This window comes from Oncorhynchus nerka, linkage group LG15 (assembly GCF_034236695.1).
Source record: "Oncorhynchus nerka isolate Pitt River linkage group LG15, Oner_Uvic_2.0, whole genome shotgun sequence".
NCBI lineage: Eukaryota > Metazoa > Chordata > Actinopteri > Salmoniformes > Salmonidae > Oncorhynchus > Oncorhynchus nerka.
Genome location: NC_088410.1, coordinates 61,081,616 through 61,095,451, shown reverse-complemented (window position 1 = coordinate 61,095,451; position 13,836 = coordinate 61,081,616). Strand labels below are relative to the sequence as shown.

General features: G+C 41.7%; 1 protein-coding gene across 1 annotated transcript; it reads left to right on the top strand.

Moving 5' to 3' along the window:
• The first annotated feature begins 1,580 nt into the window (after positions 1-1,580).
• Positions 1,581-12,887, top strand: LOC115143026 (TBC1 domain family member 20-like). The gene is made up of 8 exons (XM_029682993.2): positions 1,581-2,261; positions 3,919-4,104; positions 6,897-6,977; positions 7,515-7,701; positions 8,062-8,163; positions 8,295-8,436; positions 8,798-8,982; positions 12,347-12,887. Exons 1-8 carry the CDS (start codon positions 2,204-2,206, stop codon positions 12,612-12,614), a joined length of 1,209 nt encoding a protein of 402 aa, XP_029538853.1. The 5' UTR covers positions 1,581-2,203; the 3' UTR covers positions 12,615-12,887.
• Positions 12,888-13,836: the final 949 nt, after the last annotated feature.

Sequence of the window (13,836 nt, the reverse complement as noted above, 5' to 3'; positions counted from 1 at the left end):
CCTACATGTCTTGCCGGCCAACCGGACCTACCTATCTGACTGGCAGGCCGACCTGACCCAACTATCTGTCTGGCCGGACCTAGTTATCTGGCTGGACCCACCTATCTGACTGGCAGGCCGACCGGACCCACCTATCTGACTGGCAGGCCGACCGGACCCAAATATCTATCTGGCCGGTTGGCCGGAACTAGCTATCTGGCCGGCTGGACGGACCTATATATGTGGCCGACAGACACAATGCCACAGATGTCTCAAACTTTGAGGGAGTGTGTAATTGGCATACTGACTGCAGCAATGTCCACCAGAGCTGTTGCCAGAGAATTACGTTTTCGAGATATTGGCAATATGTCCAACCGGCCTCACAACCGTGGACCACTTGTTTGGTGTTGTGTGGGCGAGTGGTTTGCTGATGTCAATGTTGTGAACAGAGTGCCCCATGGTGGCAGTGGGGTTATGATATGGGCAGGCATAAGCTACGGACAATGAACACAACTGCATTTTATCGATGGCAATTTGAATGCACGACACCGTGTTGAGATCCTGAGGTCCATTGTCGTACCATTCATCCGCCACCATCACCTCATGTTTCAGCATGATAATACACAACCCCATGTTGCAAGGATCTGTAAACAATTCCTGAAAGCTGAAAATGTCTGCATACTCACAATTCCTGAAAACTGGCCTGCATAACTCACCAGACATGTAACCCATTGAGCATGTTTGGAATGCTCTGGATCAACCTGTAAAACGGCGTTTTCCAGTTCCCGCCAATATCCAGCAACTTCACACAGCCATTGAAAAGGAATGGGGCAACATTCCACAGGACACTATCAACAGTCTGATCAACTCTATGCGAAGGAGATGTGATATGCTACACTCCAGATATCCACACCCCTACTTTTTTTTAAGGTATCTGTGACCAACAGATACCTTCCCAGTCCATTGATTATGGCCGAATTAATTTATTACCCCCACCAATTTATGCTGGGTGTAATAACTACCGTGGTTGATGCTTTTTGCCCACTCGGAAATTACGATATGAAACGTTGATTTGAACCGTCTGACTTACTTGTGGGTCAGGCGGCGCCCCTCTGATTCATATCCCGTGATTTCTGATGATAGTTCCCCATTATATCGACTGATTGGGTCTGTATGTGGTAGGAATTACATACAACCCTTGTTGAAAAGGACAGTGGCTTCGGCTAACCTCGTATAAAAAAAATATATATATATGAAAAAAGACGGGTTCCAGCAGCATCCTTGCTCTGTACGTCAACATGACCTGTATAGCGTATTCATTACGCCGATTCTGTTGAAATTTTTTTTTTAAACGGAAGCAAACTGAACGAAACCAAAAACCTTCGTTTTGCTATGTTTGCTTCCGTTTGGTTCTTAAACGCTAAACCATATACAGTACTCTGTAAGTAAATGGTTTCCGTAATGAATATGCCCCTGCTCGACAGCAATCAGCGCGGGCACCTTCACCAAAGCATCGAATCACAGAGTTTCTAAACCCAGAGGCGCAACATTACGAGACTTCCGGGAATGCTGGCTAACCAGACGAGGCGGGAAGTGAACAATTATTATTTAGTTTTTAATTTTCTCTAAATCTAAAGGCACAACTTAGATTCGAGCCAATGTTGTAAGTAATCAAACATGGTATTACCCCAACCTTGTGAAAGTAACAAACTGACACGTTTTCATTTTCGTCAAAAACGGCTTGATATCGAAAGACTTCCGTTGATTTGACGGCCTGCACATGCGGAGTTTGGCGCTAGACGACGGTTAGTCCCGATTACAAGTTTATACGCATGAGCCTTGCTATACAACGTCGCCATGACATCGCCTACAAGTGTGATCGGGGAATTCTATTGGATAAGCAGTTTTAGCCTATCTTCATACTGTACCGTCTTTGATCAAATTAATTGTCCGGCAAAAGCCTAACGTAGCTAGCTGCTTAGCTAAATTGTATCTCTCTAAATTATTACGTTGTTAATTATGTGAGTAATCAAATGTTTGCAATTGGCTATACTTTGCGATAAAATAACCAATAGCTGAATGACGTAGATAACTGATCTATTTAGCTAGCTAGGCTAGCTTGGTAACATTTGTCATGTACAGCTAATCAGTTTGTTGGAGAAAGAAAATGATATCTATCCAATAGTATAATCTACGATGACGAGAAGATTGTAGTGTGGAAACCATGAAAAGATCTAGAAGTGTTGGTGCGTCTTCACCTTTGAATGGGATTGGAAAACAAGGTAACGTTATTCTAACGTCATGGACATTCATTGTTTTGTTTAGCTAGCTAGTTAACGTTAGCTAGTTACCCAATTAGTTGAGAGGATGTGACGAATGTGTCTGGCTAGCTAACTAGTTGTCATGCCATAACGCATGTTTGCAAACTTGTTTTAACTAGATTAGCTAGCTAACGTTTACGTTAACAGCTGGAAAACGAAATGCATTAACGTTAGCTAACAACACACCATTGACTGGTAGTTACCCAGGCATTATTTGACATGGTCTCTTTCACCGGAACAGTACTAGGAACGTATAAGAGAACGGGGTTATACTACAGGCTTCCTTAAAATACATAACTAAATTAACTATAATAAATATTTAATACTCCTGAAAGCACACAAGTATTGCCAGTTTGTGTGTCACAGTGACATCAATATCCAGCAAAGGCACAGTGCAGGGGGACTGTCAAAAGGTCATGAATTGGGCTAGCCAGGTACTAACGTTACATTACATGATGGTTGTAACTCCCCAACCCAGTGGTTAATTTACTGAAGTACTCCCTCACACTTCAGTCAGCTGGGTGTCTGCAGTTCAGTTTTGTCAGGTATGTACTTGCTTGTCTGATGCAGTGTTTCCTAAACAACATGTTTTATTTTAGGAACTCCGTCCAGCTTTCAACTTATTCTTGAAAGTTTTAATAGTAGAATGCACAAGGTGCAATTTCGAAATTGCGTAGTGCATCATCAGCTTTCCTCTTGTCATGTCAGTCATTGCCAGTGGTGGAAAAAGTACCCAATTATCAAGTGAAAGTCACCCAGAAAAATACTACTTTAGTAAAAGTCAAGAAGTATTTGGTTTTAAATCTTCTTGAGTATCAAAAGTAAAAGTATAAATCATTTCAAATTCCTGATATTAAACAAACCACACCACCATTTTCTTGTTTTTATGTATTTTTTTTACAGATAGTCAGGGGCACACAACAACACGCAGACATAATTTACAAACAAAACATTTGTGTTTAGTGGGTCCTACAGATCAGAGGCAGTAGACATGACCAGGGATGTTGTCTTGATAAGTGAGTGAATTGGACCGATTCCTGTCCTGCTAAGCATTGAAAATGCGAGTACTTTTAGGTGTCAGGGAAAATGTATGGAGTAAAAAGCACATTCTTTTCTTTAAGAATGTAGTGGAGAAAAAGTAAAAGTTTACTTAAGTACTTTACACCACTGGTCATTGCATACCTTAGAGAGCTATTTATAACTTGTCAGAAAAGTCCAGATCACCTAGCCCATGTCAGCTAATGTTTTTTAGCCCATACATTTTGTTGTAATGTTTGAGTCACTCAAATATCACATAAATAAACAATAAATATGACAAAATGTGTAGAATTGCACGAAAATGAGCTTTTAACATACAAAATGTTCTGTGTCAACAAGAGGGTTGTGAACAGTGCTTGTGCCTATAGAAATAGACATGTGTGTGGGGGGTTCAGGATGTTCCCCACTGCTGGAAGGGGGGCCTGAGTAAAAACGTTTAGGAACTCCAGGTCTGATGGATACTTTGCCTGTCTGCTTCCGAGTTTTTAGCTATCTCAGTAGGATGTTCTGGCTAATGGCCACTGTGCTACTGTAACTGCTGTGAGTTAAGACCTCACCTGAACCGTTGTCATGTGGACAGATGGGGACCCCCGGAGGAAGAGGAAGTTGGCGGAGATCTCTCAGGCCCTGAATGTGATGCCAGTTGATGTGGCAGTGCTGAGGAGGATGGCCATCAGCGAGGGGGGGCTGCTCACTGATGAGATCCGCTGTAAAGTGTGGCCACGGCTGCTCAACGTGCCCACCGACATCCTGCCTGAGAAATCAGGTGAGCTGCCTTGCCACTGCCACTGACAGACCAGGGATGCCACTAAGGCTAAAAAGGGTAATAGTCCTGTATCAAGCGTAGGGGCATGCATTGGAGTTATTTTTAAGGGGGATTTAGGGTTTGGCAGGGGTCTGAGCTTAATTGACAGCAGATTTTGTCACTTGAGTTAGTCTACTAATTGCTGAACCTAAGAGTTTCATAAATTACAGTAGAGTCCACATCCCCACTGCAATTGCCCATATATCTTCCATGCGCCCAACAACCGTTGTTGGTTAACAGTAGTAATGCACCGATATAACATTTTTGGCAAATACAGATATCCAATATTTTTCTTGCCAAAAACGATACCAATATTTCGAATTTTAGTGTCCTTTTAAGCATTCTTTTACAGTTAAATAGTTAACACACACATGGATGCAGCGGTCTAAGGCACGGCATCTCTGTGCAAGAGGCTCCACTACAGTCCCTGGTTCAAATCCAGGCTGTATCACATCCGGCTGTGATTGGGAGTCCCATAGGGTGGTGCACAATTGGCCCCTCGTCGTCCGGGTTTGGCTGGTGTAGGCCGTCATTGTAAATAATAATTTATTCTTAACTGACTTGCCTAGTTAAATAAAGGTTATACACACCACACTGACTAAAAAGTTATTTTGTTGGCATTTACATATGTCCCCATTACCAGTAAAACATATTCATTATTCACTTGCTGCGCTGTTGCGTTATTCAGTCGTTTGATTCTCAAACAGGATTTCTATGGAACGATGTTTGGGTCTTTTCGTGTCTTAAAATATACTATTTAACACGATTTGACGTCGATTAAGCTTGTTGACCAATCAGGACCTGAATATGACTGCACATAATATAGTAATTTAACGTGTTGGTAATTTTTTTCAACGTAGCTATTACACATTTACGTCATGTACCACTCACTCGTATTTCATATGTCATAACAATTCATTGATGTATGCTATGATGCTGGTAATCTTGTCTCGCGCACCTACAGAGCTGGTCATTAAAAAAAAGCTAGCTAGCTCATGGATTCAAACAATGTTCTTTCCCAAAAACATAGCAAAACGACATCTGTTTCAGTAGCTATAGTTTGCTAGCTAACTATATAGCTAGGTGTATCTAAAAATAATCCTAATTTATAAGACAGTTCTTATTTGATTAATGGTGTTCGGACCCATCTATGTGAAGCTAGTCACAATAAGGATTAGCCACAACAGTGGACCTTGCGGTTAGCCTTCAGAATAAAAGTATGGCATAATTATACTAATTGTACTTATTTTCATCACTGTCAATGACATACTTAGAAGGCATATTTAGAAGGCAAACCGCAAATTCCTTTTTTGTGCCTAATCCTTTAATGTGGCTAGCTTCACAACCCGGTCCGGTCGAGCCTCACTAGCCAGATGAAGCTAGCTGGCTGCATATAACGTTAGCTTTGGGCAACAAGGTTAAGTAGCTGGCTAGCTATTTATTTTCATGAACTTAAGTTACATTTCAATAGAGCAACAAGTGGCAACCTAGCTAATACTTACTCACACGGATTCCTAAATCATTGCTAAGAATAATGAAAATGACTGCAGTTTCTACTGGTCATTGTTTTCAGGCTGGTTGTATTGGTGCTAGCTACGCCAGATGTTGTGGTCAAACAAATGATGCTTTATTACCAACGCGGTATTGTAAACACATCGTTCGTGACCGGTGTTTTCTTGTTTGCAGAATTTTTTGGGTAAATTTTGTGACAGTGCTACTGTATCTTTTTTGACACGCAAAGACTCAAACGGTGTTCCATAGTATGTACTTCTTAAAGCTAATAGCAGTGACGCCATTACTGTGTAACTCCAGTAGGGCAACATCTGAAAAATAGCGCACCTGGTAGTGTTTACCGGTGCACGACCAGTCGGCGACAGCCAACATCACCCACGACAGAGAACGGTTGATTGTCAAGGGCAATGAATTCCATTATCTTGGCTTTAATGGATTACGCCTTTGAGTTGTCTGGCTGAAACTGTCTTACTCTTTCAAATGACTGCTCGACTTGTTGACTGCTCGAGCCACACAGCAGACATTGTGGGCTAAGTTAGGAATGCTGTGTTGCACATTTAGCAGCAAATTGTACGTGGCGTCATTACGTAATGTACCTACGTTTATATAGGTATGAACATCGCAAGACATCAGTAGGTTTAGCAAGACATCAGTAGGTTTATAATTGAACACATTTATGAAGAATTTACACTATTGTGGAGAGATGTAGTGTTTGGATTCTTTACATACAATAGAAATAAGCGGAATAATTTTTATGTAATTAATTTCATTATTCTTTTGGCCAAATTTCATATACACAAATGTAAATTTACAAACAGAAAAACACATTTTCGTACCCTACAAAAATAAATTGAACTGTATTTTAAGACGGTTAAATGCTCTACTAACAAAAAAGCTGTTAGAATTGTAAGTATATGCATGTCCCTTAAGGTCCTTGTGTAATTGTAATGTGATATTGTACCCCCTAGCTCGATTGTCTATTGTTTGTAATCTATGTATGCTTGTGTTCCCTCATGTGCTTTATGTATTGATTTGATTTTTTTTTTTTTAAATAATAAAAAAATAAAATAAAAAAAGGTATGAACATCAGCTTTGACATCGGTTTTGCACATCGGTGTTAAACTAGACATCGGCCGATACCGATGTTGGCATTTTTGAGCTAATATCGGCGGATTCCGATATGTTCACCCGATATATCGTGCATTCCTAGTTAAGTGTGACCTGATCTCTCTCTTCTCCAGAGGAAGTAGAGCGGGAGAATAATAAGGACTATAACCAGGTGCTGTTGGATGTCCAGCGTTCCCTGCGAAGATTCCCTCCTGGTGAGTGACACTGGTCTTAGAATAGCACTAAATCATGTGAGGCAGTGGTGTGGTTTGTCATCATTGTCTGATCTGCCTGCGTCACGCTTGAATTTGACTTGGGTGATGTAGGCCTACAGACTACGCAACCCTGTCAGTTTGTATTTGTTTCTTTTGGGGAGTGTCCTAGATGTCTGTATGTTACTGCTTTTATTTATTAAAGCAGCAGAAAGTCCCAAAATGATTACTGGGAATTCTTTGGAATTCTGCCATGCTTGTGTTTCACTGGCCAAGAATTCAGGACAACCTTTTTGTATGTGAAAGTTTGGTCATTTTGTCAGGAAGGGTGTGACGTCTTCTTTTTCAGTTGTATACTATAGAAGCCTAATTTGGGAGCTGCCTGCATAACTTGGTCTCCTGTTGACATCCGTGCATAAGATATACACAAAGGCCAAGTTATACATGCTTTTCCCTAGTTAGGATTTGGCCCATAATGAGGAAATCAGCTGGGCCTTTTGACTTGTGACCTTTTGACATTTGACTCATCTCCCTGTGTAGGCATGCCAAACGAGCAGCGTGAGGGCCTCCAGGAGGAGCTGATTGACATCATCCTGCGGGTGCTGGGAAGGAACACTCAGCTGCACTACTACCAGGGCTACCACGACATCGTGGTCACCTTCCTGCTGGTGCTGGGCGAGCGGCTTGCTACCGCTCTGGTGGAGAAACTCTCCACGCACCACCTCAGGTGGGTCTCTGTCTCTCTAGGTGCTTCCCTCCCATAGGAGCTTGGCTTTCAAAGGGGTTTTAAGTAGAAGGGAAGCCATGTAGAAAATAGAACGTAGCCAGTTACAATAACAGCACCTCCTGTTAGTTTCAGCATTTTATACTGTGTACAGGTTTAAATAACTGTAAACTGCGCACAGCTGGCTAGATGAGTCATCCTATACAGTTGCTGCTGGAGACGAGGCAAGTCTCGAAGCATTTAATTTAACAATACGCAGTGCTACTTTCTATTTTTATGATTTGACAGACTGTCTTGTTGATTATCTGATTCTGGTTCAGTTTGTCAAGTGTCCAGTTTCTCTCTCCTGTTTCTTTACTGCAGGGACTTTATGGACCCCACCATGGACAACACTAAACACATCCTTAACTATCTGATGCCAATCATCGAGAGGGTCAATCCAGAGGTGCATGACTTCATGCAGCAGTAAGCATCTTTTCTCTTGTTCTGTTAGTACAATCAGTCATTTGTTCAAATAACTAATGAGCACAACTAATGTAGCTATAATACCAATTATTTGACTTATTGCTAAATGTCACTACGTTTTGTGTCCTCAGGGCGGAGGTGGGCACCATCTTCGCCCTTAGCTGGCTCATCACCTGGTTTGGCCATGTCCTGTCAGATTTCCGACACGTTGTGCGGTTGTATGACTTCTTCCTGGCCTGCCATCCCCTGATGCCAATCTACTTTGCTGCTGTGGTGAGTGTTCCTTTTTGGGAGTAAAGTGGAGCATTTTTCTAAGTGACTCCAAACATAACCCTATTTTTCCTTTTGTCAGTTGACATGGATCTGATATTTGGAAATGTGGCATTAGCCATCCTTAGAGTTCAAATGTGCCTCACAAATAGTGTTTTATAAAAAAAAAATACAAATAAATGTTTTTTGTTCCAGCAGCAAAGAGCTTAGCTGACCACTTATGCTGTGTTCTTGTCTTCGGACAATGTCTTCTAAGTTGCCGTAGAAGTTTGATAACATTTTATTGAATTCAATAGATGTTAACTGCTTGTTGTACTGTGGGTGTGTGCGCGTTCACACGCCGTTTGGTCTGTGTCTGTTCCAGATTGTGCAGTACCGGGAGGATGAGGTGTTGGACTGTGAGTGTGACATGGCGTCGGTGCACCATCTCCTGTCCCAGATCCCCCAGGACCTGCCCTACGAGACGCTCATCAGCCGCGCAGGAGACCTTTTTGTCCAGTTCCCCCCCTCCGAGCTGGCCAGGGAGGCTGCCCAGCAGTACAGTCAACAGTAAGCCTGCCTGCCTCTCTCGCTTGTCTCTGTCACGTAGTCTCTCCCATGGATTCTCTCACCCTCCCCCACTAGATCCTCTACCTCCTCCTACATCTCCTTTCTCCAAGCCTCTTTTCCTTTTTCTGTCTTTCCCCCTTTCTTTTTCTCTTTCTTTCCCCCCTCTTTTTACCTGCTGTTGCGAGTCGAATTCCCTCATTAACACTCTGAGATGAGAGAGCGTAATCTGACAGAATAACCTTCATCTCCCCTGACAGGTGAACTGTGCGCTAATAACCTGACACTGAGCTAATTCTGTCTACTCCTTCACACTAGCCTGTACGACAATTATCATGTACTTATTTCCAGCGTATTTAAACAATGACACAGGAATTTGAACATGTACGTGTGTCTTTCTATAAATAATGTGGCCAATGTGTGACATTGGGATAAACATGTCTAAATAGTTTGAAACTAAACTAAAATACATTTTATGCCGTTACAAATGTGTACTTTGAGGAATAAATGTGAATATATGCAAATTGGCCCATAACTCCAGCTATACAACATGCGTCTAGGACTATACATCCTTTAAGCAGGGTTCATTTATATAATTGTACATATAGGGCCTAATATAGAACCCTCCCTCCCCCAAAAGCATGCAAAAGTAGGCCATAACCACTTTAGAAATAATTATTTATTTAGGCCTTGCTTAGGCATTGATATTCAATTATTACATTCTAAAATATGAGAATAATGTGGACATTGCATGACTACATAGATTGGGGTAAGTCTGGCGACTTTTCTGTTTCCTGTGTGGCAGACGCAGACACACATAAAGCCATGAATAGCGGTAGCATTAATCTCACCGTCGCTGTTTTTATAATGAGAAAGTGACCAAAACCCAGGTTGCTTTTTTTAACGTAAGGATTTGTATGGAAAGCCAAGTTGAAGCCAACATTAGATGTTGTCCTCATAATAACCGCACATGGTTTTACCTCAACAGACTAGAGTAACACCCTTCAATTGAAGTAGCGGGAAACATACAAAAGTGGCCACATCTCACAAAAACAGCAAAAAATTTAATCACAGATAATTATAAGGGAGCATGGGAATTTATCAACTGACTACAATAATTACAAGGACTTTTCAACCACCACATGTTTAAGGTAGGCCTATACCAGTACTTTAATTTCTGAGCTCCAAGTTCAAGTAGGCTACTTCAAGCTCCTCGTATTGTTTAACATTGCAGTTGTAACATGGAAGCCAAAATGTATTTATCATGTTGTTTTAATTGAAGAACAGAAAGGAAAACGCAGCACACTGCTGCTCATGCTCCCAGGTGATATTTATCTACAACAACGTTTCCACCCTTAGGTCTTCATCAGGCGTTGTTGTAGATAAATATCACCTGGGAGCATGAGCAGCAGTGTGCTGCGTTTTTCAAATGATAAATACATTTTGGCTCCAGCAACTGCAGAAAGTACCTGGATGTGCTTATGTTCTTCAGCTTTTGTTCATGTTATTTCATTACCAGATCATATTGTCCAATAAGCCCACTAGGCTATGTCATTTGTTGCCATATATATGCAGAATAATTATTAGGAATAGCGTTGGGTGTTGCGCTATAGCCTATCCTACACAATTGCACACAGTAGACTGTCCAATCATGAACTCGTTACCTTGATGCATTCTCTGTTAAATCTAACGAGATCCTGTTGTAAATCAAACCGACAACAACCGATGATCAACAACAATTCACTAGGGATATTCGATCCAACGTGGATCCAGGCACAACTGTCTTCACCAGCGTAACGAATGAGAGACAAATATTCTTGACATTCCTTGCGAACACTTGGGCTGTTTTAATCGCATGCGCGATCACAACAGCTTTTTGTCACTTGACTATCATTCTGAAAATTCCTTCCTGGATCAGAGGATGTGTGAAAATACGCATCCAACAAGTATTGTGCATAATTATTGAAGAACCACAGTGTCAATTTAGGTTTTAAGTATAAAGGTACGGTGACTCTCGGTTAGAAGCATTCGTTTTTTGCAATCACATACATTATTTTGGATTTGTGTGCCCATAAAAACTGTTTTCACGCCGTAACCTAAGGAGACACAAAATGTTACACTGCGGCGTGGTAGGAAGGCCCGGAAAATCGCTAAGACTCTAACCACCCAAGCCATAGACTAATCTCTCTGCTTCCGTATGGCAAAAGGTACCGGTGCATCAAGTCTGGCAACAACAGGCTCTTGAACAGATTATACAAGCATTAAGATTGATAAATAGCTACATGGACTAATTAATTGAACTTTTTATTTGTGCACTGTCTCCATGCACACTCACGGGGCCCTACACACTTCTACACACACTTCATCTGTTCACTCACACTTAATATGCACAATATAATTTCTACTGACCCTACAGACATGCACACTCACTCACATACAAACTGCTGCTACTCTGTTTATCATATATCCTGTTGTCTAGTCATCTTACCCCTATACATATCTGCCTCCATTACTCCAGTGTCCCTGCACATTGTAAATATGGTATTGAAACTGACCCTGTATATAGTATGCTTGCTTACTTATTGTGCTCTTCCTATTTCTTTTTTTTTTTTTTCTAGTATAACATTGTTGTTGGGTTTTGAGTTTGCAAGAAAGGTATTTCACTGTACTTATGCATGTGACATTAACTTGAAATTTAAAATTCTGAGATCTCCATACAAAACAATCCAGGATTCTTACAGGGTTCAAGTTCAATGTCTAATTTAACTGATTCATGCATAATATATTATATAATGACAACTTACATAGCCATAAATGCAAGGACAGACAAGTTATGTTTTATGTCATACAATTTGAGAAATCCGTCAACACAAACCATGAAACAGGTTTTAAATCAACTCTTGAATTTAGTTATGTTCCCCCCTTATATCTTAGTATAATGACATGGAAATAAATTGGCAGATTATTATCAATTACTTCTCAACAGCTGTAACAAGTTGTCCAGCTTAGGAAATCCTCACGGGTATCTTAGTTTATAGAAATACACACATACCCCAAGCGAAGGTTCTGTATATTTAGGAAAATGCATGTCCTTCTGATGTTTGTTCTCCTAAGCTAGACCAATAGAACTAGTTTGTACTAGAACAAGTAACACGGTTAGCCCCAAATAGCCATGAAATCATGCAAATTCCTCTGCACTATCCCAGCAGTAGCTGCCTGGTGTTAATAACATTGTCCTCTGTCTCCTCCTTCACATTAGCCTGTAGGTCTGTTATCATGTACTTATCAGCATATTAAGCAATGACTCTTGAATTTGAACATGGCTGTAGCCCTCCTGGTGTTAAAACCATTGACATCTGTCCCTCAGGATGGCAGCCTCCACCTTTAAAGACTTTGATCTGACCCCGGAGCAGCAGCGGCCGGACACGGTGCTGCGGAGGCGGCGGAGAGAGAGGCAGGCACTGAAGGGAGCTGCTGCAGGTGCTATGGTGGCGACCGCCCAACCCACCACGGCTCGGCGCTTCGTCCGACTGGCCGTCATGGGGCTCACTGTGGCCCTGGGGGCAGCCGCCCTAACCCTGGTCAACACGGCCCTAGAGTGGGCGCCCAAACTGGACCTACACCTCTTCCCCTGAGAGAGAGTGAAGGGGACTTGTGAGAGAGTGAAGGGGCCTTGTAGGCGAGTGAAGGGGCCTTGTAGGCGAGTGAAGGGGCCTTGTAGGCGAGTGAAGGGGGCTGATGGCCATTACAGCAGAAGACATCCACGGGAAGGAGAGAGAATAGAGATCTTTGTAAAGAGAATATGAAGTTATTTTCCACATTAATATGAAGGACGTGAATGGAACAGAGACTTGACTGTCAACGTTGTATTTAATTTATATTTGTTAATAAAACCGAATGGTGATAAATGTTGTGCTGAGCGATATTAAACTATTAGGAGTGATGGCAAGTGACAACTTATAGCAAAGACTTAGGTTTCCTAGGTTGAAGAGTTGTCACTGGGGTCGAAACTGTTGCCAATGAAGAGCGTGTGTGAATGTGTCTGAAATGGCTCCCTATCTAGTGCACTGTATAGGGAATAGGGTTTCATTTAGACGGTCTGTGCTGTCAGGTTCAGGGGTGAGTTAAATGTCCCTCTGAACCTCACATGGGCCATATTGGCACAAGGACAGAGATCCCGCTAGCCCGCCACTGGTATGGTCCCCCCCGCAGATCATCAAGTTGAATCCTCTGCCTTCAGCACATCATGTCCCTCTTCCTTTCCTTTCCTTTCATTCTGTACCGAGACCAAATACACACGTCTTAGTCCCATCTTTGTATGTTTAGCACTTAATTTTCACATTTTCTAAAGCATCATTATTATTGTTAAGTAAGTTATAGGAAATATAATTTTTGTACAAGCACACCCATATTTAACATTTATATCAAATTAAATGAACAGAATCCACTTGGGTCTTCTGACCTTATGGATGACAATTTGCAATAGCTCTTTTCCACAGCATGCCTAAATTAGGTTAGGTTTGGAATAGGTTAGCTTTGTGATCTGCGACAAAGCACCGATAGCACTCCCAGACAATCCCATGAGCCTTGGCTTGATCCCATGCTTTTATTGCACAATAATGAAGTCCTATTACATTGTTTGCACACCCTATCCTCACATTTCAACCAAACTCACCAAATGGCCTGGTTGTAGAAATGACAAGTTTTTTTGCACATTTAATTTTAAGAAATGTCACTTGAGCTTAAAGACTACAGTTGACACAATTTGAATGTGTCGCATTGGTTCAACAGAGATACATGAGTAGAATCGACTCGATTGTGACACGCAGATACTCAGCGGTGCCTATTGACTCCAGT

What these genes read in the sequence shown, in the direction of transcription:
- LOC115143026 (XM_029682993.2), top strand. Translation starts at nt 2,204, where the DNA reads ATGAAAAGATCTAGAAGTGTTGGTGCGTCTTCACCTTTGAATGGGATT. An exon ending in CTCTCCACGCACCACCTCAG is followed by an intron (nt 7,702 to 8,061) that starts GTGGGTCTCTGT and finishes TCTTTACTGCAG; the next exon opens with GGACTTTATGGACCCCACCA. An exon ending in GCCCAGCAGTACAGTCAACA is followed by an intron (nt 8,983 to 12,346) that starts GTAAGCCTGCCT and finishes TCTGTCCCTCAG; the next exon opens with GATGGCAGCCTCCACCTTTA.